General features: G+C 39.8%; 1 protein-coding gene across 1 annotated transcript in view; it reads left to right on the forward strand.

Moving 5' to 3' along the window:
- The first annotated feature begins 813 nt into the window (after positions 1-813).
- The window catches only part of DPP10 (dipeptidyl peptidase like 10), a 357782-nt gene continuing 330817 nt past the window's right edge, over positions 814-27778 (forward strand). The window contains exon 1 of the mRNA XM_090143605.1: positions 814-1026. Within this exon, the coding sequence (XP_089999731.1) occupies positions 964-1026 (63 nt within the window). The 5' untranslated portion in view covers positions 814-963. The remainder of the gene's footprint in view (positions 1027-27778) is intronic.

Below are 27778 nucleotides of genomic sequence, written 5' to 3' on the forward strand. Positions count from 1 at the left end.
CAGGAGCTGGGCACGTGGGGACTCCTTCTTTCCATGGTTGGCTTCCATTGGAGATGGCTTTGAATCTAAATTGTGGTGTGCAAAATGAAGCTTTACTTTGGAGAGATTAAATCTGAGATGATTTTAAGGAGTTTTCCTTCTGAGAAAATCCAATCTTCTGACAATAAGCCCCACTTGAAGGAGCTCAGGCTGACAGCTGGAGTCAGTTGAGAGTTACAGGTGTGACTCAGAGGCCCCACAGCCGTTTGGGGGTTTTGTAGCCCTGGCAGCAGCAAGCTCCCAGCTTGCCCATCTCTCTGCCCTTGCAGGGACAGAATTCCAGGTGTAATGGCCGTGATGGCCACAGCCCACAGCTCTGGGCAGATGCTTAGCTGGGACAAATGCTTACACGGGTCCTCACTGAGCTGCCCAAAGCACAACTGGAAATGTTGAGCAAATCTTTTCTGTCGTGATTTTGTTTCTGTCTCCTTGCAGGGGGTGCTGTGTGCCGTATCGCGGTCCTCCGGCTGTGGTTCCAGCTCGGGGCCGCACCTATGGAGGAGCACTTAGTGGTTGCCGGGGAAAGCTTTCAATCTGCACCCCAACCAACCCCACAAAAAGTTAGTCGGGCAGAAGCACAGCCGGAGCTGCGATGATTGCGGAGAGGGGAGAGTGTGGAACCGCTGCGGTGCCTCCCAAAGCCCGGAGGCTGCCGGAATCCCATGTGCGCCGGCGATGGCAATCACGCCGCTGCTGACGCTCGCGTGCCGCTGCCGGGAGCCGCAGTCAGCCCGAGGGGAGCGGCGGCACCGGAGGGAGCGCTGCGAGGGAACTTTTGGCCGCGAGCCGACTCCGGGCAGCAGAGCGGAGAGCTGAGCTCTGCCAGCGGCTGCACGCTCCGCCAGGGCGAGGCGGCGGCTCGCGGCGATCCCAACCCGGCTCAGCCCGCAGCAGCCCCGGGACGCGGAGCGGCAGCCCGGCACCATGAACCAGACGGCGACGGTGTCCCACCACCAGGTGCAGTGCCACTCCTCCAGGGTCGCCAAGGTAAGGCCCGGCCGGGCGGGGTGGTGCGCTCCGGGCAGGGAGAAAGTTTTCCCCGGTCTGCGGTTGGGTACCGGCTGCTCCATCTCTATCTCCGGTCCGCGCCCGAAGTTTGCCCGGGGGAACTGAGGGCTGCAGCCTTCCTAGCAGTGGTGCTCGGGGTAAAGGTTGCAGTTTAAGGTCCTGATGGGGGTGGTGTGGCCGTACGCGGGCAGAACGGACCGAGCGGTCACCGGGATGGTGGGCAGGATGATCGCTCCTCTCTGCCTCTTGCCCCGTGCCCAGCATCCTGCCTTGTGTCGATCGGAAGGTGCTTCTGAGCCGCCGTGCCGCTCTCTGTAACGTGAAATGAAATCCCTAAACAGATTTGTATTCACTGAAAGCCGTCGCTGTAGAGATAAGTGCTTTGTTAGTTTTTATTTTCTGGAAATAGCCTGATAACACAGCGACCCTCCATTTGATGATCGATTCCTAGCTGTAAAAATGTAACATAGAGAAACCTTGTGTTTTTAATTTTGTTTCCATAAAACAATGTGAAAGGTTGAGAAGTTCCCTCAAAGCTCTGGGGGGGCTGCATAGTTTCGGGGTGCTGGTCTTGTCATGCTGTTGGAGCAAGCAGGCTGTCAGCGGGGTGTAATCTAACTGGGAGCAGAAATTGTGAGACAAGAAGGGATTAGAGATGTAAAGCTGCTGTTGGCACCGTTGTTTCCATATAGGCTGCTTGGCAGTCTGTGGCATATGGTTAGTAATGAAGGATGCTGTAGGCTTGTGGAAGGAGTGGGATTGACCTGTGGCTCTAATGACCACTTGGTAACACATAATCACATCCGTCATACCGTAAGCAGGCAGTTATTTCATGGTGAAATGTGCAAGGTCATTGGAAGTGATGAATTGCCATTGCCCTGGCCCACTTCAAAGGCTCAACGTATTTAATGTTACATCACTTCATCCTCTGTCCCTGGAAGTATGGGGACCCATGTGAAGTCGTTGCGCTCTGGGCAGCATTCCTCTCCTACGCTTGCTGCAGCCAATGCTAATTTTTCACTGGCAGTAATGTTTATTAAATTCACTTGACAGGGCTTCTAAGGCAAAGCAACAGCAAACAGCAACAGTGAATATCAATATACCATTAACAAAAAGAACAACAACAAAAAACACAACTCAGACAAGTCAATAGTCTTCAAAAAGGGAGAACATGAATCAGAGCCTCTGAGACACGAGTCCATTTTACAACCAGCACAGTAATATTGATGCCATTAGAAAACCATCTCATTTTTCTGCTCTTAATTCAATGTGTCAGGTGTAAAATGCACTTGATAAATAGTTTCAAGTGCTTTCATGCTAAGTAGGTGGCTATTGCCAGAGAAAGTCTGTATGACGGGTAGGAGCTGCCCCATGGTAATGAGGGCATCACATTGGAAATTATTTCTAAACTATGTTATTAGTGACCAGATAGATAGAAATTACATATTAATTGTACCTTGCCAAGAAGCACTGATTCCAGAAATTATGAAAATGAAAGAAAAAAAGGTTACAAAAAAACTTTACACCTACTGGAATGAGATCTTTTTCCTCTTTTTGTTATGATTTATGTTTCTCCAAAAAGAAATGAATGGCATCTCAGCTCCTGCATGTTATGATTACTGTAACTTTGCTTCACAGTATTTGTGGGAACTTTTGAGCCATTCCACATAAGCACTGGGGCACTTGCCCAGGATGTGGACACATCTTGACACTCTCCTCTCATCTGTGCTGAGTGAGGGGAGTTCACTCTGCATCTCAGAGCCCAGGGATGGGCTCCGTGCTGCATCCAGAGTAGCTGTAGTCACACACCAATGAGCTGACAAAGGAAATCCTATGTAACCCAGGGAAAAAAAGCAGGACAAAGATGCAAAATCTCCTAAAGCTGCCTCTTACCTCTGAACCTACTGTTCACTGGCACTACTGTGAGTAATGATCCTTCACTCTGAGAGCTGTAACAAAAACTGCTAGGGTCTGGATGGAAACACTGAAGACCCGCCTCACTGCTGTATGGCTGCAGCCTAGAGCCCCCCAGGCAATGAACCTGGCTTTATTCTATATGCTCTCAGTTCTCTGTATCAATGCTGTGAGTGGTTTAGGAGCATCGTGCTGCTGCTGAGCACAGTGATATTGTACAAATGGCCAAATGATTGATTGATTGCTTTTTGCCACAGAGGAAATGTCTGTTAAAGGATAGTTTGCCTTGTTGGAGGGAAAAAAAGAAAAAAGAAACCAAAAATAGGAAAGAATTCTTAGCATTAGAAAATCTTTCAAATCAAACATTTGCACGGAAATTATGGGTATGGCAGAAGAGAAATACTTATGCCTTGCTTTTAACGCAGTCAGGGCTATGATTTGCACTTAACAACAACAACAAAAAGAGTTAAGCAAATATTTCTGTGGTTTTCCCCATCTCAAATAGTAAAACATTCTCTACCAACTCATGGCTCTCTGCCTTTATGCACCTCATATCGATCTGGCTGCGAGCTGGATCATGGCAGGAGTTACTAATTGGCATCTCAGAGGCACGTAATTACTGTGTAATATAATACGTATGTTATACCCTTGTACTCTCCCTTCTTCACCTTCCTTTCACTTTTATTTATTCATTAGCTTTTAGACTGTAAACTATAAAAGGCAAATGCAGATCTGCCCTTAACAGAAATTCTGCAGCAGCATTCAGCAGCATCTGGGGGACGTTATCAAGAAATTTACGTTTTGGATATGCTGTAGTCATGTTTTAACAGTAATGAATGAATAGTGCTGCACTGACAGTTTCCCTATTGATAGTCAGCACTTATTTAAAAGAGGGTAACATTTCAGTAATGCTTTTCATATTGAGACATCAGGAAACTTCGTCTCTGCATGACCACAGGGTGTGTATGAAATAGGCTGTGTGCATGTGTGGGAATGGTTCAGGTCTATCAGCTTTTTGGGAAATAAATCCCCCCAAACGAGAAAAGTTTTAAATCCATTACATCAAAACCGAGTCACTAACAGATAATCTCAGCAAACATACAATTATACATTATCCAGGACAATGTATAACAAAGGGCACAAGGGATATTGTTAGGATGGAAGTTGATGGCAGCTTAATAATACATAAGAATAAGAAAGCGATACTTTAAAAACTAATGGATGAGAGCATTGCCGTGCCAGGTGGTACCAGCTTGTGCCCAGCTGCTGGGAGCATCAGTCTCAAAATCCAGCTGCAGAAGAAAGTAGATATTTCTGTTTTTGTAAGTGTTAGGTGGGTGCCCTCATGATTATCTTATTCCCCAAAATCTCCCTGGAAGTATGTAGCAAGCAGTTAGGGGACACCAATGGAACTTGATAGAGGTGCTCCAGGCACCTTTATGACTCCTGTTCACTGAAAACATCTTGGGCTTCTCTGCATCCATATCCAGTGAACTGGTTTTGATTGAATTTGGGTAGAGAGGAGGTGCTGGTGTGTTTTAATTGTATTTTGCCAGCTGCAGACAGGTTATGTTTGTTGGCTGTTCCTTGCATGTATCAATGGTTAATCAACTTTTCAAAACATTTTACTTTTAATTTCCTTCTCCTTTTGTAAAAACTTAAAACTAATTAGAGAAAAGCTGTTTGGTACTCACATATATTGAAGTATTTATGTACTCTGATTCTGTGCTGTAGATTTTATGCGTGTACTATATAGTCACACACATGCATGCCATGGTATTCTAATACAAATGCAATTTATAGCTCCTAACTTAACGACAATGCTGGGAATTTAGTGAAGGCACTCATTCTAAAAGTAATATACACAAAAGCACATGAACGCTACAATAGATTGTATTTAATAATAGGTCAGCACTTTCATGGGTTGTAATCATATAATAATTTTCCTAACATAAATCATTACCTTAGAAATACGGCATTAAGTCTGATTCTCTCAAGAACCACTTTAGATATGGTGTCCTTTCAGGAAGGTGTCATCTATCACTCACAGCCTCAAATCACAGGAAAATTCAGCTGTCTCATTCTTTAGTCCAAAACTGTTCTACTATAAACATGTAAAGATAATTCTGCACTTACCTTGTTCAGTATTTTGTTCTTAAATTGAGCATGATATGATCTGCATGTTGTCTTCCAACTAAATATGTTTGTAGTAACAGAAACTGAAATAATAAGTTTGCTGGGAAAGTGTTGTTCATAGTCATACAGCTTTTTCCACATGCAAAAGTTGATATTCTTGGCCCAAATGTAGCTACCTGTGCAGTAGTGGTTTAGCACTGTGAGAGCAGTATTGGCATTATGTTCTCATTATCTTCAAAATAATAAATTGTTTTAAAGTTCTTCTGTAATGTTTTAGTTGATGTAGCTTATAAAATTACTGTTCCAGTAATAGCAGTATGCCCATTGTTTCTTGTGAAAGCTGAGCTGCCTTTGTGTGTAAATGATGTCAGATATAGTAACTCACTGACATTTCTGCTCGCGTATTTCTACATATTTTTATGTTAACACGATTGCAGAGAAATGAAAATGAAAGCTGTTTGGTTAACAGGAGCATGCATGCTCCTGTGATTTACAGCAGCAGATGTGGAGGTGCCTAATAGCTTGCTAAGCACGGACAAATTGATGCTATTATATTAAAGGATAGTGTTTAGGTTACTTTATTTTCCTGCAGCTTCAGAATTCAATAATACGTGCTGTGCGAGTCCACAACCAAAGCCTGTTAAGCTGAAGGGAAAGTCTCTAAGTCTATCAGATGTCGTTGCTAGAGGCTGAGTCCCCCTATGCTGGGGGAAATGGCAGCAGGTGACCCAACTCGTCGGTGTGTCCTGCACGCCCAAAGCACGAAGAAGCTTTGTTTAAATGCTGTTGGTTTATCAGCCTTATTTATGCACTAAGACCTGTGGTTTCATCAATATAAGGCAAGCATCTATCCCCAAGCTTATTTTTCCCCGGGCATTAGAGATGAACAGCAGGTTTATATTCTGAAATAAACTTTTTTCTTTTGTGAAATCAATTGCTTAGGCAGGAGAATCCCTGACTTCCCAATTAAGCTATATATCTAAAAGAAATCACTTATTTTCTTCCCTTAAGAGCACTGAACACTTAAGTCAGCTTGAAGGCCACATCTGTCTGTCAGTGCAGGATTAATGCCACAAACATTTCTCTTCACATTTGCTGTGGAGGTGACCTGCAGAAGCGAGCATCGCTTTTATAAATTGCTTTTACAGATCCTTCAGTGAGAACCAAGCCCTACCACTGATTTTCCTGATTTTCCTTATATATATATATAAGTATGTTTGTGTGTGTGTGTATATGTATATATATATGACGTATATATATACATTTATGTGGCTAAAGGATGGGGTTTGGGCAGGGGCTGGGGAATGGCAAAGAAGGGATACACTGAAGCCTACCCAGCATGTGCTGCTGGGCAGCAGGACAAGCAGTGTATCAAATCTCTGTCCTAACCTTGCTTCTCCGCAAGGGTGGAAGGAAATGGCCGTGCATCATCTCCTGCTGGGGCATATTGGTTTCTGCTGCTTGCAAGGATCCTTTTTCCCCTCTCCTGCTAATCTGTACCCATAAAAGCATCTTAGCAGCACTGCAGCAATTGATTAAAAGTTTTCCTGCTGCAATTTATGCATATGTCAATAATCACTGAGTTGACCTTTTTGGTACAGGACTCAGTGTCTAATGGGTGAAGCTGAAAACTGGAACTTGGGGCAGACTCATGAGCTCTGTTACCGCTGATGGTAGGAGTGTTCAGCCAGGAAGAGATTAAGCTCCTATTCATTTGAGTTTTCCTATGGAATTAAGGCAAACTGCCATTTAACTGTTTCCCTTCTGGAGGTGAAAGGGAGCTTTCTGCAAATTTTTGTAGGTTGTTTGCATAAGAGAGATGCAAGCATCATGCTGGATGAGGCTCTGAGCACCTGATTGAGCTGCAGGTGTCTCTCCTCATTGCAGGGGAGTTGGAACAGATGGCCTTTAAGGGTCTCTTCCAACTCCAGCAATTCTAAGTGAATGACCGTGGCCTGAGACAGGTCAGACTGGAAGAGTCAGACTGTGACTTTGTCCCTGTGCTGCTTTGTAGAGCTATGGGTAGAGAGGAAGGAGGAAAAATAGAAAGGATGACAAGTGTTACAAAAATACTGAGTCAGTCATAACAAGAAGAGGAGAAAAAGTGAATGGAAGCACTCCAAAGACCGTGGAGGTGTGTTTGCTGATGGCATGAATCTGACTCCTACTTGAGCTGTCTTCATCATACAAGTGTTAGACTCAGTTTGCTCTTTGCTTTCAACTGCTTTCAACAACAGGACTGTGTCCACACAGTAAATATTTCTCTCTGATTTTTCAGAAAAAGGTATCCGACTTCTGGATGTCACCAAGGATTTGTCTGTTAAAGCCCAAATAGATGCTACCGATGAGTCTCTTTCCCCATGATAACTTTTGAGCTGTGAATTCTTCATGCTTGTCTTCTGAAAGATCTCAGTTTTCATCCACAAGCACCTTTTTTTTTGTATACGTTTGGCCTGGAGTTTGAAAAATCTCAGCTTTAAAATTCAACAGCTGTAATGTGTTTTCTGGGAACATTAATGTCTCTGAAACTCGATTATGCAAATATTTGCAGAGGGCAAACAAAAGCTCAGTGAAAACAAATCCATAAAATAATTAAGAAAATACTGGTGTTTTTCTGTTTTTATAGTATTTGATCCTCTCTAAATGTTTCCCAACTTCTGCATCTGAAATGAGGTCACATTTACTGAAGAAGTCCATCAAGCAGCTAATGCCTTTTTCAGCTACAAACACTTTGGCAATATTTTATAATTCTGAAAACCTTGCCAGCGTGCTGTAATGACACTAAGCGCTATTCAAGACTCTTAAGAAATGAGGAAAATCATTTTTAGACAGTTGTTTCATTTAGGTTCCTTGGCTATCAGTGTGCAGCTGTGATTTTCAACACCCAGTGGTTGATGGTCATACTGGGGAAGGTACGCATCTCATTAATTATAACCAAGCTGCACTGGTTTCTTTATTTCTGTAAGGATCTTGGAACTGTAGGTCAAGAATTTTACCCAGAGGTGCCAAATCAGGGCATAGGGTAGTTTGGCCCTGCTCTGTTGTTTTGATGGATTTGGAAGTCCTCCACCTAGGAACATCTCTAATTGTTGTACGAGACTGGAGTTGCGTGAAGTAAATGTGTCTGCAGTTGCAGGCAAGGCGTTCAGAATTGAGCGTTTTGTGTCAGACTGCTGAAGTAACTCTGCTGATGCTGCAAGAGAGCTAGGCCAATCGAGAATTTGGGTCACCCTACCTAAGAAGATTCCTGTAATTAAAACTGCTTTTATGAGCATATCAGCCTTTGTATTTGGAATATTTGATAAGGCTTTTAAGTTTCAAGTAATCTATCTCCTTTTCCCCTGAAACATATTTTTTTTAATCTCCAAAGCTATAATGATTGAAAATGATTTAGTATCAAATTCTGATACAGAAAAAAATCCTCACTGCAGGATTTTCAAAAGCAGACTTCTCAGGTTGAGAAAGATTGATAAAAAAGTATTTTTTTCTGTATGTATGTCACCCTCTAAGTACTCTGAGTTCAAAATAAAGCTGGCATGGGTTACGTCCGATAGAAATAAAAATGAGTTTGAGTGAAAAATTCATTTGAGTCTCAAGATTTTTCTGTTTCTTTTTTAAACTGTAATCAAAGAAAGTGCTGTATGCTCCCATTTGATGAATGCTGCCCATACTGCAGAAAAAAAAATGCATTGCAAGGCTTTGAAAAATTGCCCGCGTGTGATACAGAGATTTTTGGACAGGATTTTATTTTTAAACTGCAGTATTTTGGAAAACACTGACGATTCTCAAGCATTGCTCTTGCTCAGCTCAATTATTTTTTGGAGAGTGGTGCAATGTGCTCATTGTTTTCTACTATTTATTCTATCTTGTTTCTGTGGATAAAATAAGTATATGTATCTGTAACCTAGGGGATCAGTTCTCAATAATACTGAGATTTAGAGCAACGGAGTGAAATTAGTAGCATTACAACTTAGCACAGATTTTAGTTTCTTTTTAATATCTTCTTCTAATTACTGCCTGTGTGACCACATTCACACAACTTGCATTTACATTTTAACATTTTAAAATGATATGTAGAATAGCTATCAGTATAGCTTGTAGTATGTGATAATGTGAGAGTTCTCCAGAGTAGTGCTGTGAATGTTTGATAGTCTCATAATGTCACAGCTTAAATTATTGAATAGCTACAATCCTGCTGCAAGAAGTGCAGTGTAGATTAATAGATGTAAAAGAAAACGTTCCAAATGAAGTAGTTGAGTAAATATGTCTTTTAAGGGTTTGATACAGTAGCTAAATTTTTGTAAACAAGTGATAAAATATCTTAGAAGAAATATCTCAGGAAAGTTGCATATTGGAACATTGAAAGATAAATGCAAATTGTAAATAAAGGGATGGGAAAGGCTGGATGTTACTTGAATGTACTGTGCAGATTCTCTTGGCTTCGTGTCTAATGAAGTTACTGCTGAACAGTAATGAATATCCCCTCTGACATGGAGAGATGTGTTGCATATGGTGGTCATTACAAGATGGATACAAGCTACTTCTTCCATCAAAGACTTTTAATGGAAATGTTTCTGTTGATGTTTGGTAACAGTAAAATGTTGAGATGTTGTAGGTCATTAATCAATTACATGCATTCTTAATGCATTACAGAGTGTCCCTAGATGTTAGCTTTATGAGTGAGGCCAGTCCTGCAAGGTGTTGAGTGGCTGTACACCACACACACTGCTTTCTCTTTTCTTCATCGTTGTCTCCAATATTTGAGTTTCCAAGAAAATATCCAGACTGGGGCTGATTGTTCTCTACCTCTGAGGCTCAAGCTGTCAAATATATGTTCTTAAGCCAAAAGGTGATTGTGGAAGCATCAAAGTTCTTGTCTGCCAGCTAGTGGTTAAATGCCATTGTTAATGGCTGGGAGCCTTCAAAGTGTAACTAAAGTAGAGCCGTGTCATAAAATGAAGTCTTATTTACTTCACAGAGTAGAGAAATGTGACAATTCAAACTACTAGCAATGGCAGCAGGGTTGTCAATAAGATCCAGTCCCAACTAACCAGAGGCAGCCTAGAGGAACTTGGACAGTCTGTGTGTCTTTTGGGATCGTGCCTTACTTTGTGCTAACTTTTCTCTATTGTATTTTTCATTCTACTTCCAGCTGAGGACTCTCATGTAGATCAAAAGGTAGTGGAAATGAGCTGAGCTGATGAAACTTTCAAAAGAAAAGGGTAGCAAAAAAGATAAAACAGCGTAACTACTTTCAGTAAGGGGTCTTACTTGAAAATGTTAAATTTTGGTTTCTTGGTGTTTTCTCAGTATGACGTTTGAAAATATACTGTATATTTCCAAGAAAATGAAGATAGTAAGAAGTACTAAAACCATACTATTAACTCTTGTAAATTAATTAAATTAAATTCTGTGATTCTGTGATTCTGTGATTACTTTTTAACATAACTAATTCACTTTTTATGAGTTATAGAGAACACTGATGGCTATGAAAGCTGTATAATAGACCGGCTTTATATGGTTAATAACCTAATCCCAAAGTCAAATGGTCAAATCTCATTCTCTTCAGAAGTATCCTTGCATGTGGTTCCCTGACTCAAGTCCTGCAATGTTTAGAATTTTCCTTAGGTGACAATTATGTTTCCAAAAAACACCTTAAAAAACAGTCAAGTTCTTGCCATGTGCCAACAGCACGAGCAGTTAGGAACAATTAATTCTCTTTCACAGTGGGCATCAAGGCAGAGAAATTGATGTCTCATAGAAGGCTAGAAAGGCGCTAGTGCTAAAGATGACAAGACTTTGAGGATTTCTATTTCATTTCAGTGCAATTGAAATATAACAGCTGATATAGAATATTTAGGAGGTAAGGTACTGACAATAATTTGTTTAAACTCTGAGGAAAAGCGGTATCAGAGGATAGAAACTCCACAAAAGGAAGGATGGCCTCATGTCAGTCATTCCCCACTGAATGACAGCTCCCTGGTCATCAGAGACTCATCAGCTGTCTCATCTGCGTGGAGAGCATTTTATTCCTTAGCAGAATTCCTCATTTGTACTAATAATCTGCTTTGTGTGTAAATAATCATTTTGTGCCCTTATGCTGCATGTCTGACTTAACAGGCTCTTTGCTCATGGTAAGGGAAGAAGCATTGTACATCTTTGTGATCAGTCTCAAGCCCCCGTCTTGTTCATTTTTAAGGCCAGTATCAAAAGTCTCACTGATTTTTTTTTTAAGATGGCAGAGTAACTGGACAGGTGAGTTCTGCATTCCCATATTAAAATACATTTATGCGGTTTAAGTGAGGTAACTGTCTCTAAGATAAATCATACCTGAGCTGGACAGACCAGTGGTGGGAAAAATATATCACCCTCCTCCTCAAAACCTGCATGGCTTTCAAAACTTCACCTAGAATTGAGTATGTTGCCAAATCTTCAGGTGAGCTGTGGGTCAGCTTTAAGCTCTCAGGCAAAGCGTAGAATAGTGTTGCTCATACATTTTCCCCCAATTCTCATTATCCAAATTATCACCAGCTGAGTCCCTTTTTTATCTGGTGTAGCAAAGGTAAAGCATCTGCAGGGAAGAGTTGCTTGTAGTTGGGTTTCCTCCAGCTCCTGTGTCTCAGTGAGAACTCTGCTGGGCTGCAGTGGGTGGGCAGTGATTGTGCATGGGAGAAGTGGAAACAAATGTCTTTTGGGGATACTTACTTTTCATTACTACCATGTGAAGCTTGCATATAAGCATTATGCTTTAAAATTACCACTTCTACTTCAGTTTCCTATATTAATTTATATTTGGTCTTCATCAATAGTGGTTTTGGCAATCCAAATGATCTTGTGAATCAGATTATTTCACATTATGTCCCTAGGTAACTTTAATGGATTTTTCAAAAACAATATCCTAATGAATAATGTTTAGCATTTTTTGAGCAAAATATTATCTTTTTTTTTTTTTTTTTAGTGTTTCAGCCAGGTTTTGTATTATTTGCATTCACCTTTTCTGAAGAGAGAATATGATCAGAAATAAGGGGGAAGTAAGTTCTGTATATAAAGTAGAATAGTGGAGGGGAGGGAAGCAAAGGTGAGATTAAAAAAGTAAGCAAGAAATCAAAAGAAAATCTTCCCTATCCAACCACATTTGATTGTTTTGCTTGTCTTCCAGTGACAAATGCCACAGAGTTGGAAAATCTGACTGGCGAGGTCTCCACTGGATGAGTTTGAATTATGTTTATTAATAATGTAGTTAGTGTTGACTTAAAAAGATTTTGCACTTCTTCCCCTGAAGGCAAGATATGATCCAAGTTGCACGATGAAATGAAAGGTGTTGTTGAGTGTAATCAACGTGTGTCATGCAGTCTTATTAGGTGACTTTTGGGCTTATTGGATACATCATTTCTCTGCAGAATACTGAACATGCTGGAGGAATACAGAACTTCTGTAATGCATGCTGTAGTAGCATGCTGATAAAATATGGATGTTTAAGCTCATTAACATAACACAAAACAATGAGTGAATTTATGGTTTTGTGGGTGACAACTCCCACTGATTTCTTCCTCCTTAATCACATTTAACTAGGTGGCGCTTGGATGATGAAGATCTGTAGTTTGCCAAGTGGGCCAGTCTTAGTGTTCTCTGGGTGAGGTCTGCTCTGGAGGTTGCCCAGGGCTGGAAGTTAGGTCTTCTGCAGCTAAACCTAAAGTGGTGTTTGTGTGGGCAGGGAGCAATAGAGTTGATGGCCCTCTGCAGGACTCCTGGCTTCTGAGGAGGAAAAGGCTGAGGTGGTGATGGGGCAGGGCTGGAGGTGCAGCTACAAACTGGGAATGGGAACCACTGGACTCGAATGCTGTGTCATGTATTCTTAAACTGGAAGTTTGCAAAAGCCTTTCTAAAATAGACGCTTATGTTAAAAAAAATAGAAGTTGCTATTCTGATGAGCTGTTTTGAAAAACAGAAGAGAAATTCATTAGGAAAAAAAAATGAAGATTTTGCCCTTTTTTTGTATTAATATTTCAATTAAATATTTATAAATAGAAGCTTCTAAGTTGTACTTTGAAGCCAGATTGTTTCATAGATATGTGTTACAACAGCATAATGTTTTAACATCCTAAATCCTTTAAATAGGTCTGACAGTTCATAAGCAAAATAAAATTTCTACATCAGATCTGTCTTTGACATGCAGCAAGCATTTCCTTGATAATTTGGGTTATTCAAACTTTCTGCAATGCAAATTCTAGAACGAGTCTTACAGAAGGCTAAATTAGCTTGAAAAACAGGGGCCATATCAAAGCTGGTGTGGAGCTGTAGCTTGCTGTTTTGGGCTTTTTGTTGCTGCTAAATAAAAAACCTGCAGAAATGAAAAGTCCTTCAGCTCAAGAATTCTTACAGTAGAAGCTGATTTGAGAATTCGTTTGGTTGTGGCAATAATAGATGCTTTTCCTTCCTTTTCCCTCCTTCCCTTCCTTCCTTCCTGGGTTGTTGGCTGGGGTATGAAGCAGCCATAGCTAATGCAAGTGAAGAGTCAGAGAGTTCATCTGTGGTACGGCTTCCTTCTCTGATAGGGCACTTGCAAAAAAAACATATACTAAAAAAAAAAAAAAAATGATACAAGCTTTTACACTGTGTATGAGGATGTACTATTCCACTGGGTTCTACTATGCCTGTTGCTCCACAGATCAACATTTGAAAAGATGCTGGGCTAGCTCATCTCAGGGGCCATAAAGTTCAAAGAGTAAGATCTGTCTCCCATGGAGATTTATTTAGATTTGAAGATATTTAAAAGGGGTGAGGAGAGTTCAACATAGATTTTTATGAAAAATAGTTTCAGAGTTTTTGTATGTTTTACATTGGGTCTTTTAGAACTGTAAGTTTTCTATTTTTGTCTAAAATGGAAATGGATTTTTACACAGAAGTTGTTAATATAGATTCATGTATATGAAAATCACGAGATCTTCTGTACAAAATCTCATGAGAGAGAATTTGTCTTGAATTTAAAGTGCATCTCATGATCCAGTTGAAAGGTTCGATATTGCCTCCTTTGATATGATCATCAAGCTGATACAAACCCAAGGAAGAATGAGTAGCATTTGCTTCAGTAGCAATCCCATGTGTACTTCTCTCTGCTAAGATTCAGAGCAGTGTGATGCCAAAAACTCATGCATCTCTGACTTGACTTAAGGGCAGTATAAAATGGGATGTAAATTGAGATATACTAAGATAAGCACAGGGGATAAAAACATCATTTGTTTTGAGCATGGGTTATTCTAATAACAGTTCAAAGTAGGAGTTGTCTGTATACTTTACATTTTTGAAGACTTAGAGATTTAAAGGCTGTAAATATTTCATTTTTTGCTCTAAAATGAACAAGAAATCTCAAAGCTGGTTGTGTAACTCAGACATGACAGCCTGTTCCTCTGACTTAATGCCGTGGGGCGTGAGGAGATATCGTAAAATCACAGAATCATAGAATGGCCTGGTTTGAAAAGGACAACGATGATCACCTAGTTTTAACCCCCTTGCTATATACAGGGTCGCCAACCACCAGACCAGGCTGCCCAGAGCCACATCCAGCCTGGCCTTGAATACCTCTTAAAAGTAAATACTCCTTTTTCCATCCTCCTCATCTATTTGTTTTTTTGGGTGAAAGTGGCAGCAGAAGGCTTACAAGGCTTTTCAGAAGTGGACCAGAAGAGTGTTGCAGTCAGAAACCACTCTGAAGCTTTAATATTGCCCGGTATCTTCTAAAGACAAGACACTCCTATTAAAGAGAGAGACACTCCTATTTACTAAAAATGCTGATAAAGCACCCGATGTGCCACCTACTCTGCAAAACAGATCATTTTGACACTTAAGAATCAAACTAAATTGATAATGCCATAAAATTGTGCTTTACAAAGAATTAAAATTCTGACACGGTCTAGGATGGTCAGAAGTTTCTGAGTCTGCCTTTCAAACCTCTTGTCACTACTGTTTTGGCACTGCTCATGAATACAGTCACCTCATGGGAGCCTCTCTGAGGGTTTTCTTGGAGATAAAAATGATGTTTTCTTTAGATTCACTCCCATGACAGTCCTGAGGATATTTTCAGTTAGTTTTTCATTGGAAACTGGAGACTTTAGAAGCTAGAGGCAATATTTTGTATTCCTCTGATGAAAACAGTGTAATTTTTCAGCTTCTAATCAGGATTTAACATCGGTATTAGATTGAGTCTATTTTTCCCCCTCATCTGGCTTCTTAAGATGGCATGAGCAGTCTGTGGCATGAGCAGGTGCTGATGTTCCTTCCAGCTGTATCTGCTTCCATCCAGCCCCTTGTGCAACCCTGCCTTGTCTCTGTCTGGCAGGTGTACAGGAAATGAATTGTTTTTTTTTTTTTTTTTTTTTGAGAAATAAATGATATTCAAAAGAAGTGAGCATCTGTGCACAGTGTTCTCTTCTGTAAAGGGGAAAAGTCTTGTAAATTAGTTTTGGAAAAGATGGAATTGCCTACACTGCCTAGCTCTGTATTAGTATATGCAGTAAAATTCAGATAGTTGGAATATTTCATCAGAAATAGCAAAAGTTTTCAACAGCAACAGGATTTGTACAGAAGCAGATAATGCAGGCATATTCTTGGGCAGTACTCAGCAGCTGTCCAGGGAGGCAAAACTGAAGGTGTGTTTCTCAAGCCGATTAATAACGGCATATATATAATCTTTAATAAGCTTTTAATTACAAAGATGCCTAATTTTGCCTACTGCAGAGCTGTGCTCTGGAATATCTGGAAGTCATGCTTATGCATGAGCAGCACAGACAGGCAAATAGGATGAGCTGCAGACAGAGACTGCAGCACAAAAATCCCTCCAACAATGGAATACTTGCAAATAATACATTACCTCTCCATGAGGAATTCGTGGTGGAATTAGCAACCAGGTCACCAAACTGAGTTTTTGTCCCAAGCTGGCCTGCTGCTTTAGAAGAGATGTGGCTTGTGCCTTTGCCACCCCAATGCTGCTCTGCAGAAGGCTGTCATTAGTGATTACAACTTTCATGTCTTTAATTACTGAGATGCTTTAATTCAATCTGATACAAAATGAATTTAAGGCTCTGTGGATTCTTATTCAAGCTTTTTTTTTTTTTTTTTTTAACAGTTTCATAACAGAGCCTGAGATCTAGTTCACTGTGAACCTTCCAGAAGTTAGCAACTGTCAGGGGGTTTGGGCTCATTTTTGACCAAGGCAATTTGTCTTTATGGGAAACCACATGGAAATTTGAGGTTCTGGAGGAGTTTGCTATTAGTAATTTATTTCATGTGAGAAGGGAAAGCCCAGGATATAAATTTTTTTCAGGTTACTGCTGTTTTTTTAGCGAAAGTCAGTACTTGCTTCTGCTTACAAGGGCCCTCCTAAATAACCTGTATCTACATGCTAAACAGCAAAGAAAATAGATGCAGAGAGGGAAATGATTTATGAAGATGGTAAGTGGATTGATGGTGAGGCCAGGAGTACCGCTGGTCTGCACACGCTACTTTTTCTCTTCTATCTCATCCAGTCCAAAGCTGTCCAGGCACAAGCAGTGCTGATGTTTATTATATGTAAATGGACATAAAAACAGGGAAGAAATGGTCCCTGGCCCTGAGCAGATCATCATAAAAGACAAGAGGGATAGGACATGAGTATCCAGTGTCATTTGGGATAGTCTGGGGTTTCTGAAATATCCCTTTGGTTGACACAGTGCTTATAGGAGTTCCATGTCCTGTTGGGTCATCAACTGGAGGTCAACCTTGGGACCCCAAAGTGCAAGAAATGACCCCACCTATGTTTTAGTACTTTGTTCTCTCCAGGGATGTCCTATTCATGCAGAAGGAGGTGTTTGCAAGAAAACAGTTGCCACACAGTCCTTCCCATAAAGGTTTAAGGAGCAGTACTGTCTTTCAAGGTAGCTTTGTTGATGCTCACCTGGAACTGTCTGGCTAGGGAGATAGCATTAATTTATGTGCAGGATTGTAACGCATATAAACAAAAAGATTTTCCTAAATGCAGTTAAATGGCATCATCATGTAGGCTCACTAATGCAAAATAACAATCTGATTATCTTCCTTTTGTCTTGCGGTGTTCATATTGATCTAACACAAAAGCGGGGGCCAGATAAAGAGCAGCAGTGAGTTAAGTATCCTCATCCTCTTAGTTAAGCATTTCAAGAAAGAAAGAAGTGCTTATCTGGAGTCAGAGCTGCAACTGTCTGTAAATTGCTTAAAGTAATGCCCTTGGTGCATTAGAAGCATGCATTTAATTTTGCTTAAAATATGGATGCTTAGCTTTGAAATGCAAAGAATATTTCACAGCATAGAAGTGATTATAGAACAACACAACTAAAGATACTGAGATAATCATTATTTTGCTGTGCTCAACAATGAAATTATGCTTTATACTCCTATTTCACCTGCCAGGCAAAAGGGAGATGGTTGGGCTTGCTGGAAAATGCCAAGAAATCGATGTACAAATTACTAAGGGTGAAGGTCTTGCTTCAGAAGGGAAATCTAAGCTCTCTAGTGTACTTGAGAAGACTGAGAAATCAAAATTACCCATCAAGTGAGAGACTACTCAGAGGTGGTTAAAATATGTTAGAAAAGAAAGGGATTTTCCATGAACTCTTGCCATTCCTTTGGAGCTTGTGGGAGGAACTACTCAGTTCCTACCAGAAGTCTTGATTCTTCTGAGGTTCAGGCAGTTGCTTTTCCTCAGTAAATGAATGTTGAGGAGGAAGCACCTATAATTTCATTTTGCAGGGCTGAAACCCATTTTTGTAAATGATGTGCCATGCTGGGTGAATTTCAGATGTGATGATTGTTCCCCGTGGTGACTCTCTGTGGTGAGAGGCAGTGGGGTTGCTCTCTGCTGAGCCCCACGTTGCTCCTTGAACTGATCTGACTCTTTGGGCTCCCAGTTTGTTCCAGTCAAGCCATTTTCTTACTTGCTGCATATTCCCAGCGTGGCCAAAGTTGAAGCCCAAAGCTAGCTATTATATAAAGGAATGCATTCAGGGAATCCTTTCATAACTGTGCATCACCAGAACCTGCTGTTTAGTGATAACTAACCTGGTTTATCCATTTACGATGTGGTTATTCTCTGCACCTATATATCTGTGCCACATCGAGGTTGATGCAACACTCTGTAAAACTAGAACCTAATCAAACTGGCTGGTGCTGTGCCTTTGTGTCACTATCAGCACCAGCAGCAGGAAAAGCAGGAGAGTGTGAAAAATGTGCTTTGTGAACCTCCTGAGGTGAGATGAAGTGGGAAAAGAGGTGCCGGTCCTCAGGTGTAGATAAGGGATTTCTGCAGGGATCAGCTGACAGCCCAGCACTACCATGTGTTATAAATTGGTCCTGTGTATAAGTTAGCTGCAGTTTTCATCAGCTCCTGGCAAAAGTGTAATGTACAGCTTACCTTAATGTCACCAATTAAGTAATACTTTTTTTTTCTCACCAGAAATTGGCATTTTCATTGTTTTCATGCTACCATGGAGGAACGGTATGCAACATTACATTTATTTCCATTTTCACTCTTTAACTTTGCTTTGATAGCACACCAGAATCTGCTAGGAAAGGAAATGTAACTCTGTGCTCCAATATATAGTTAAATAGGATTTTTGAATATGTAAACTGTAAATCTAGGTGAGAACAGGGAGTTCATTAGCTGCTTAAAAGTTGTTTTCATGAGAAATTTAATAGACTCTAACCACAGATGTTATCAGCAGATTGCACTCACTGCGTATCAGTGAGATTTAGGAAGGCTGAATAGATGGAGTGTGTCTTGGTTGACATGGTCAGTGCTGCACTGGAAGGGGAAAATGCAGCGTATGAACAACTGCTGCTTACACAGCAGAGGGGAAAATATTGTCAACTAATGTTATCCAGAGCCTTTTCAGGAAGAATGTCAGGTTTCCTGGCAAGTTGGCTGGTTGTTGTACTTTACAAGGCCTTTTCCATACAGCCTTTCTGTTCTTGACTGGGACGAATCAGCACTGGCAGTGCCAGGAGGCAGACCTGCCTTGCTGATCTGTGGCAGCTGTTTGTATAGTCCAAGAAGGGATGAGTAAAATATCCCAGCATGATTCTGCAGCCTTCATTATGATGTCTCTCTGAATCATCTTTTCAAAACCAAATACTCAAATTATATTGAATTGTCTTTTTGTAGCATCATGTACTTTCCACTTGAAGGCTCATCCAGTCCTGTCTCCAGTAGGCAGCAGTCTTTCATGTTTGGTTTAATGATGTTTGAGTCTGGTTAGTTTGGTACACTACCTTGGGAGTGTAAATACCCACTTTTGGCTGCACTGACAGCAATGCAGAGACCTCTACAGCCCTTCCTTCTCTGGCTTGGCATCTGTCAGCTGATGCTTTAGCCCACAAGCCTCATGCAATGTCCAGTTTCCTCTCCTGCTACATCAGTGGTGGATACGTGCAGTGAAAATTAGAGACAAAGGAGTATTTCAGAACAGTTAACTAAGAGATAAAAACATTCTGTGCTTTATTCCAAATAAAATGAAACTGTTCAACATCCCTGAACCAAAATGTTTAATTTCATCTAATTTGTGCAGTAATCCATGCCCTCCAAGAGACATTAAGGCACCATGAAATGTTTAATTGTGATGCCTCCAGCAGACCTCTCATAGAGGCTGAGTTCCTAGACCATGATGTAAGGAAAAATAGATGAAGAAAGAGAGGTTTAAAATATTTTTAGAAGGCTGTTATCCTATGGAGCTTCAAGGGACTGTAAACTGTAGCAGTAGCTGGTGAAAAACTTTTTTTTATGTAGAAAATGTCAGAAAAACATCACAGAATGTGTTTATCTGTGCCTTTTTCTTACTGTATGCAAGTGTTAAAAAGGAATATTTTACCCCCCAAATTGGCAGCAGAGCATCAACCATTTTCAGCAGGAAATGTGGATTGATTTTGATGTGAAATGTGTTGGCAAGTAGAGATAATCAGAAGACATCATATATTCACTCAGTATCATACTGTTTGTAATTCTTTTGTAAATAATTTATTTCATATATAACTATTTCCACACATTTTTTTGGCGTTACCTGTTGCAGCTGTAATTTCTGGTCTGTGATGTCTGTTCTGTTACCCTCTGTTTTGTTATTGCTCAGTCTTGTTTGATTGTTTTAAAAATTCTCTGGAATAGTTTATTCCCCTATCTGTACCATTCCAGGTTTTGCACAGTTTATTGAAACCTCAGGTAAAATTAAATGTAAAATTACAAAGCATGTGTGTTTTTTTTTTTTTTTTTTTGTATAAACATTGGCAGTCATTGTGCCCAGCAGTCTGGATATAGATCCTTTGTCTGGCAGCATGTGACAACATCAGGGACATAAAAACATAAGATGATTGCACTGAAAGAACATGCAAACGGCATTTGGGCACAACGCTCAGCAGAGAGCACAGCCTGTTGTACAGGTGAGCACTCATAAAAACACTCACTAGATGGAAGCTGAGGTACTAAAGAAACACTCAAGAAAAATCTGCATTATTTATTTCCACAGTGTCATCCTTTAAAAGCACTTTAGGATCATTCCTAAACACTCTTGTCAGCACACTGTCCTTTCAGAAACAGAAGATCAAAGACGTACTACCTGGGAGAGGCTTTGGAGAATGGAAGTGCATATAACTATTGCCTAAATGGGTTGCACCATCTTCTCCAGGCCCTGTGATAGGACTGAGACATTTATTTTTATTTTTTTATTTATTTTTATTTGCAAAAAGTTTTGCTTCAAAATCCCTGAGCCCCAGTGTTCACTATATGATGCTGCTCAGCGTGTGTCCTATGCAGAGATCTTAGTGACCCTCCAAAGGGAGCACAGCTGTGCTGTCAGCCCCAAATCATCTTGCTTGGATGAACAGAGCAAGAGTGCGAGTCTGTGCCCTAGGAGTCCCTCCTGCTGCTTTTAGTTACCAAGTAGCTTCAAACATTTTGTCAGAAAAACATGGAAACAAACCTGCAGCTTTACACCATTCCATAGCTGGGTCTATGGAATGTTCCCTCTGGATCTGGCAGTCAGGTTTAATGAGTAATCAAACACCTCTTGCAGTTTGTTGTGTTGGTGGTCAAGATTTGTAGCAGCATTTCTTGGCATGTGTATAGAGTCCCTCACCTTGCTCTGATGCTACCAGTGTGTGAGGGTGTATTCAGGGTTCTGTTGCTGAGCTGCCTCCATGACTTCCCGTATTCCTTTTCATCTGCTTTGTACTAACATTTATTTTCTTACTTAAAAAAGATAAAAGGAGTAGACCAGATGATTTATTCCTAGCATGCTTTTAGATTTTTTTTGTGTGTCTGTCACTTTAAATAGAAAGGAAATGAAGAGGGTGAATTTCTGGGAAAATAAGTTGGGTGTAAATGCTTATTACTAGCAATTGTGAAATTCTTCATTTCTCATTTATGGTGTGTTTATTCATTTATTTATTTTAAATTGATTTTTCCAAACTGCAGAGATGCTGTTGAAAAAACAGTTACTTGTTTGGAGTTCCAGAAATCTAAAATGTGATTTACACTCTATTGAAAACTAATGGGATACGTTTAAAGCACTGTTGTGCCTCTGAAAATCCTCAGAATGTGGGCTTCCAAAGATGCCAAGGCATCCACGGGTGCCTCAGCATGGTTTTATGTTTTCTGATATGGACAAAGTCGCAGGAGAGAATGCTGTAAAACATGGATAGTTATGCATGTCAATTGAAACTCTCTTTTAACTAAAGTGCCAAAGTAATTCCAAGAATATAATAGAGTAGCTGATAACTTAATTTGACCTGCTTTTAGGTAAATGAATTTCCCACTAGAATCTATGGAATTTGGTGCTACTGTGAATCTGGGAAAAAAATTGCAACACGACTACATAACTGGAACATCCTGATTTGTAAATATGAGAGTGTGCTGCTTTCCGTGCATTGCCTTGTTTGTGAAATATGAGAAAAAAGCTTTGAAGTGGTGAGAACAGTGAATGTTTTATTTCGTTAATAATTTTGTGAAAAAAGAATTATCTTCTGATAATTTAAGTTGATGATTAGTGTATTTCTGAAAATAAACTGAAGTCAAACATTTACAAAAAGAAAACTGAAAAGAAACACTTGCCTCTTTTGCATACGTGCATACATATTGTATATGTATATACATATATAAGCACTGAATATATGTATTGAATGTATATAATATATGTATTTTTAGGGGGGATATTTTAAAAAAAAAAAAGACATTTTCCTGGCTCAAGATGAGAAAAAACTATCTCCTTTAGCTCTGTTCAGACCACTTAGAGCAAGAATGGTTCAGTACATAGATAATATCTGAGAGCACTTGAGTTTGTTTGCTTTCATTATGCAGAAATTTAAAGCTTTACCACAAAACAAGAAAAGAAGACAGACTTTCTAAAGATGCTGAAAAAAACGTAACTTTTCTCCCTCCACCAAAGACCCCCTTGCCAGTCTCTGACATCACTAACTCAACAGTGCACTGTAATTTTTGTAGAGATGACCCTGCAAGGATTTCATTTCCCCAGGTTTTCCAGTAACCTCTGCTCATGGGTTGAATGTGCTTTTCTCTCCTGTAATAGAAATGTCTAGAAGACCAACTTATGATATTTTCTGCACTTGACTGAACAAAATGCTGTGTTTTCCTTCTGAAAAGAAGCAATTGAAATTATTGCATACAGGGTTGTTTATGGACCATGGAAGTTAAACTGTGGAGAAGTCTCTGACCCTTATTGGCAAACACATTTTCATTTGCAAAGGAAGTCAGGTCGGTAGTAAATTATAATTTTCTGTAGTTGGAACTTTGTTTTCCAATCGCACTACACATCATGCTTACAGAATTGAGCATTAGATGGGATGCAAAGGTATTAAACATTAAACTTTTAAAAGATGTGGTAAGTAGGAATTGTGCAGTAGTGTAACAAGCTAAAGAACTATGGCTATCCTTACCCATTCAGCCAATGTTTTGGGAAGTACTTCTCATATACAACCTTTTTTTCTTATTTTTTCATTTTAGGTACATTAGTTTATCTAGATTGCTGTTATCTTCCTACATGTGAGAAATTAATTTTTTACTCTTCTTGAAACAGAAATAGCATCCAGCAAACAGGTGAAAAAAGCTGAGGAAATGCTTACTTCTCTTGGTGTAAATCGAGGCCCCTGAGCTTAGAGAAAGTTTACATGTTAACCAGATGCAAATGAGGCTCACTGGATTTCATCTTCCCCTCATGGAAGTTTGGCCTTGAATTCCACCTCTGACGTTCGTAATTTTTTAAATATGGGAAATCTGTGTTTTTTATGGTTTTCCTGGAATTTTGTTTTCCATGGCCTGGGAGACAGCCTTTCTGTCAGAACTTTTAAATCCATTGAATAGAAAGCAGTGAATTTGAGATAACAAGTTCCTGCAAATTTAAGAACTCATGGCCAAGTGGAAAACAGAGAAGCTGCTAATGCCCCCAGAGAGAGAAAAATGTCAGTGTAAGCTCAGCCCTCATTAAATAATGCTGAGGAAGGAGTATTTTTTTGACTGTTAAACTGTGAAGGAGAGCGTGATACTTCCTTTCTCTTACATATAGCAATGAGACCATACTGAAAACAAGTTCTTGCTGCTAACTGCTGCCTCGTTAGAGTGCTGATGTATTGGCACAGGCGAACCCAGGGAAATGGTGGAGTAACCATCCCTGGAGGTGTTCAAGAACCATGGAGATGTGGCACTGAGGGACATGGTGTGTGAACATGATGGGATGCATTAGAGTTGGACTAGGTGATCTTTGAGGTCTTTCCGACCTTCATGATTCTGTGATTACCTATAAAAATGCCAGTTTTTCATGGCAACTCTTTTGAGCTGGTTACAGCCATGGTTACTCATGGGAAACATTTGATATCCAAAGTCTTGCATATTGGTGTTGTCTTGCCATTCCCTGGTTGAGACAGACAACGTGAGAATCTTAGCTCTGATCAAATTAAGATTTATTTCAAGATGATATGTGGATATTTTAGCATAAATTATCTGATTAATTAATGCTTAGATCATCCACTTAGCTTATGTTGGTAAATGGCCATTTCTACCTCACAACGTGGAAATTTTGATTTAGTGAGATATTTGTATAAGTAGGGTTTTGTAATGAATAGGAATGATGTCAGGAGTCATCCTGAATAGCTGCACTTTAAATCAGAGAGGAGAAAAAATGAACTATTATGTGATTCACTTTCTATACTTCCTTATGAAAGCTCTGTGACATGTTTCATCATTGAACATAAAGAGTTATTCTCTGTTAGGTTGAAAATTCTCTGGGTGATGTTGGCAGCAAGGGCATATGTTCTTTATTTGCTCTTATGTAGGTTGAATAAAGAAGTAGTTTTTTTCTAATAAAAGTGTTTTTGTATATTGACAAAATTATGGAAATTGTACAAACAGATTCAGAGTTGCTAGACATTTTAATGCAATTGTAACTTGTACCACTGTGCAATGTTTTTAAAGGAAATAATAGTTCTGAAATTTTACTGAACAACTTAGTTTAAATAAAAATTTAAAACTTTCTTTTTTCATTTTGTTGAGTAATTGAATATGAAATAACTTATTTTCACTGAACTGCTCCGTGAGTTGTCAGTAATTTCTACCTGGAAATTTAGAGGGATGCCCTGATTAACTTATACAGAAATACTCTAAAAGGTGGAAAAAATAACATCACTCTTTTATGCTTTACTACAAACAAATATGACAGATTAGGGTCAAAACAATTAGCCTAAGACTGGCAAAGCAAGCATGCTAAATTTGGCTAGTTTGCTCAGGTTAATTTTCGATGTAGAACACATGATTTCACTTAAGTCATTACAGAGTCTTGATGGCCACAGATTTTAGTTCAGATCCAGTGATAAAAATAAAACCAATGGCTGAAACTTCAGTGGTGTTGCAATAAGATTTGTTCCATTATTAAGATTTTACTTCAATGTTCCATCTGTTATATTGGCAGAAAAAGTCTGAAGGCATAGGGGCTGTGTGCATGGCGCTGTTTGTTCCTCCTTGCTGGACCTGTATGCTGGGGTCAGACTTTCTCCTAGGAACAGATCTGCTAATAAAGCCTTTACTGCTTTTAGCTTTATGGCTAGAATATACACAAGTTGATGCATAAGACAGCTTATCTCATCACCTTTCCTGAATCAGAAACTTCCTCAGATCTTCTGTCTGGCTTTGACCTGCTTGTGAATAAACATTCATGGTTTTCTGAAGTACAGAACAAAAACTGCTTTTTTATTTTCTATTATTTTACGGTGTATCTTAGCTGAAAACAGTGAAGGCACCTGATAGATGTATTTAAGATGCAATAAAAAACCTAGTTACCTGTTGTATCCTATTAGAGGCCTATGATAGGGAAGATAATAAAGACGATTATGAATCTTAAGCTTTCCGCTCAAAAAAACCCACTCTTGCTTTAGATTTGAAGGTGAAAATCTCCATTTTGGTATTTTTTCCGCAATGGAGTTCAAATGTTATGGGTATACAGTGAACTCCATCAGTGAGCTAAGCCATTGGAAGGTAAAGCATCTGGAAATCCCAGATCATGGTGCAGTGTAGGAGACATCAGGAGTGAGTAGGCTGTAGTAGTGGTAGGGCAGCAGCTTATGGAGATGCAGCAACACGTAATAGCAGCTTTTGAGTGGAGCTTCCTGGAGATTGGTTCTGGGATCAATCTTGTTTAATACATTAATTTATGAACTTGGCATAAATAGATAATTTGTAGAAGACATAAAGCTAAGAGGGATTGTTAGTAAGGACTGAGAGAGCTACAGGGAGAATTGCATGACCTGGGAAATACTGGCTTCCTCTGGTTAGCAGCTGGAGAAAGTAAGAAAGGAATGCGTAGGTCTGCTTTTTGATATGTGGTATGATGCTGTTGGAGGGAAGAAGATGACTGCAACCCAGAGGTGGTGAAGTAAGGTGTTCTGCTAGTCTAAGGAATGTAAAGTGCTGCTCTCAAGTGAGCATTAGATCAAACTGAGAAAGATAGCAAGTTTAATGCTTTAGGAGAGGGAGAAATATCCAAGTAAAATGGGCAAAAAAGCATGTTTTGTTTTGTCTGAAAAAGAGATGCTAATTTGTATCATTATACTAGGGCAGTAAATATCTGAGAATATGCCCCAACCTAAATGATACTGTTGCACAAGGAAAAAGAGTAATTGATCTTGAATAAATTCAAGCTGGAAGTAAAATGCAGTTTGTTGACGAAGAATGACTTTCAAGTCACTTAGGTATTTTTCCTGTACTACTCCAGCTGCTTTCAGCCAGAGGATGACATGAAACATGCCACGTGATCTGTAGTGCCAGACAACAGGCAGCAAGTATCTCCAGCTTGCATTCAGTGGAAAAAAGATCAAAACAGGTATGTAGCTCAAATTGCAGCAATATGTATGCTCTTATGGATTCAAAGCCCTTACCCTCTTCCGGCCTCACAAGCAACAAGTTCCTCCATCTGTGCTGTGAGGACGTTTGGTGGACAAAATCCAACCAATAACTACAGTGTCTGAAAAAATTCAGGCCTTGCTTCAGATTTGTTTAATATCTTTATTAATGGCCTTGACATAAATGTTATATGTGTACTTACACAATTTGCTGAAGATGCAAAAATAAGAAGCCTTAGAAGAATAAAGCTGCTGGCCCAGGAGGCCCTGCTCAGTTTGGGGTGGTGACCTGAAATAAATTTTTCATCTTTTTTGGTCACTGAACTGGAATTTTCTAGTAACAATAGCAGTTGTGATGTGCTTTCCTGCCTTTGACACAAGGCAGGAAAGCTGCTAGGGGGAACAGAGGGAAGATGAACACTACTGCTTGTCTGTTTCTAGAAGAAATCAAAGGACCAAAATAAACCAAATGGAGGGGAAAAACAGAACGATTCAGCTAGTAAACAGAAAACACTATGGGGGAAAAATGTTATATATTTCACTAAAGCATTCCTACACTGATTTATCATAGTGAAGAATTTTCTTCATGAACAAAGTCAGGTTTTTTAAGTTTCTAGTAAGGTCTTTAAAGGCATGAAAGACAAACATACAGGCATAACATGTTTGTAACTGTAATCGTTTTAGCTGTTCAGTGGAAATTTTTACATTCGAGTGTGAAGCTGATGGCATGGATACATTTCCTTACCTATTGTGACCTGTGTCTATGCTATTTCACCTTGGCTGTTGTGATGGGCAAAGGGGGATTGAAGCCACAACTGTTCTTTAAACTGCTCGTCTTGGTCTTTAGGTCACTCTCTGAATGATTGACCATTCTTCTTCTTGAGTTTGACTGCCTCAGCAGTCCAGAATCCATAAGATCATTTACACATTTTGGATTGACAATAAAGTGCTGATTCATCTTGAAAATCTAGGCAAGAATGGTAGTGGAGTGAGTGTAGTTTACTTCTGAAAGGCATATGGACCTGTGTGAGGTTTTATCTTTTCACTGTGTTATTACCATTGCAGGCATGGCCATAGGTAGGCACTATCTGAGCAGATGTAAACCACGGTATATGGAGAGAAGTAGGAGAGAAAGACAGCCCCGAGGGAAAGGGCAGGGAGGCTGGATCATACTGACGTTAAAGCCTTGTAAATGTTTCTTTACTGCCTGTGATTCTGGGCATAGTGTGGAAGCTTGGCTTCGGGTGATGGCTCTGCACTCACCTGAGCTAGGAAGCAGGATATA

Source organism: Phasianus colchicus, chromosome 7, assembly GCF_987193195.1.
Source record: "Phasianus colchicus chromosome 7, bPhaCol1.hap1.1, whole genome shotgun sequence".
In the NCBI taxonomy this organism is placed as follows: domain Eukaryota; kingdom Metazoa; phylum Chordata; class Aves; order Galliformes; family Phasianidae; genus Phasianus; species Phasianus colchicus.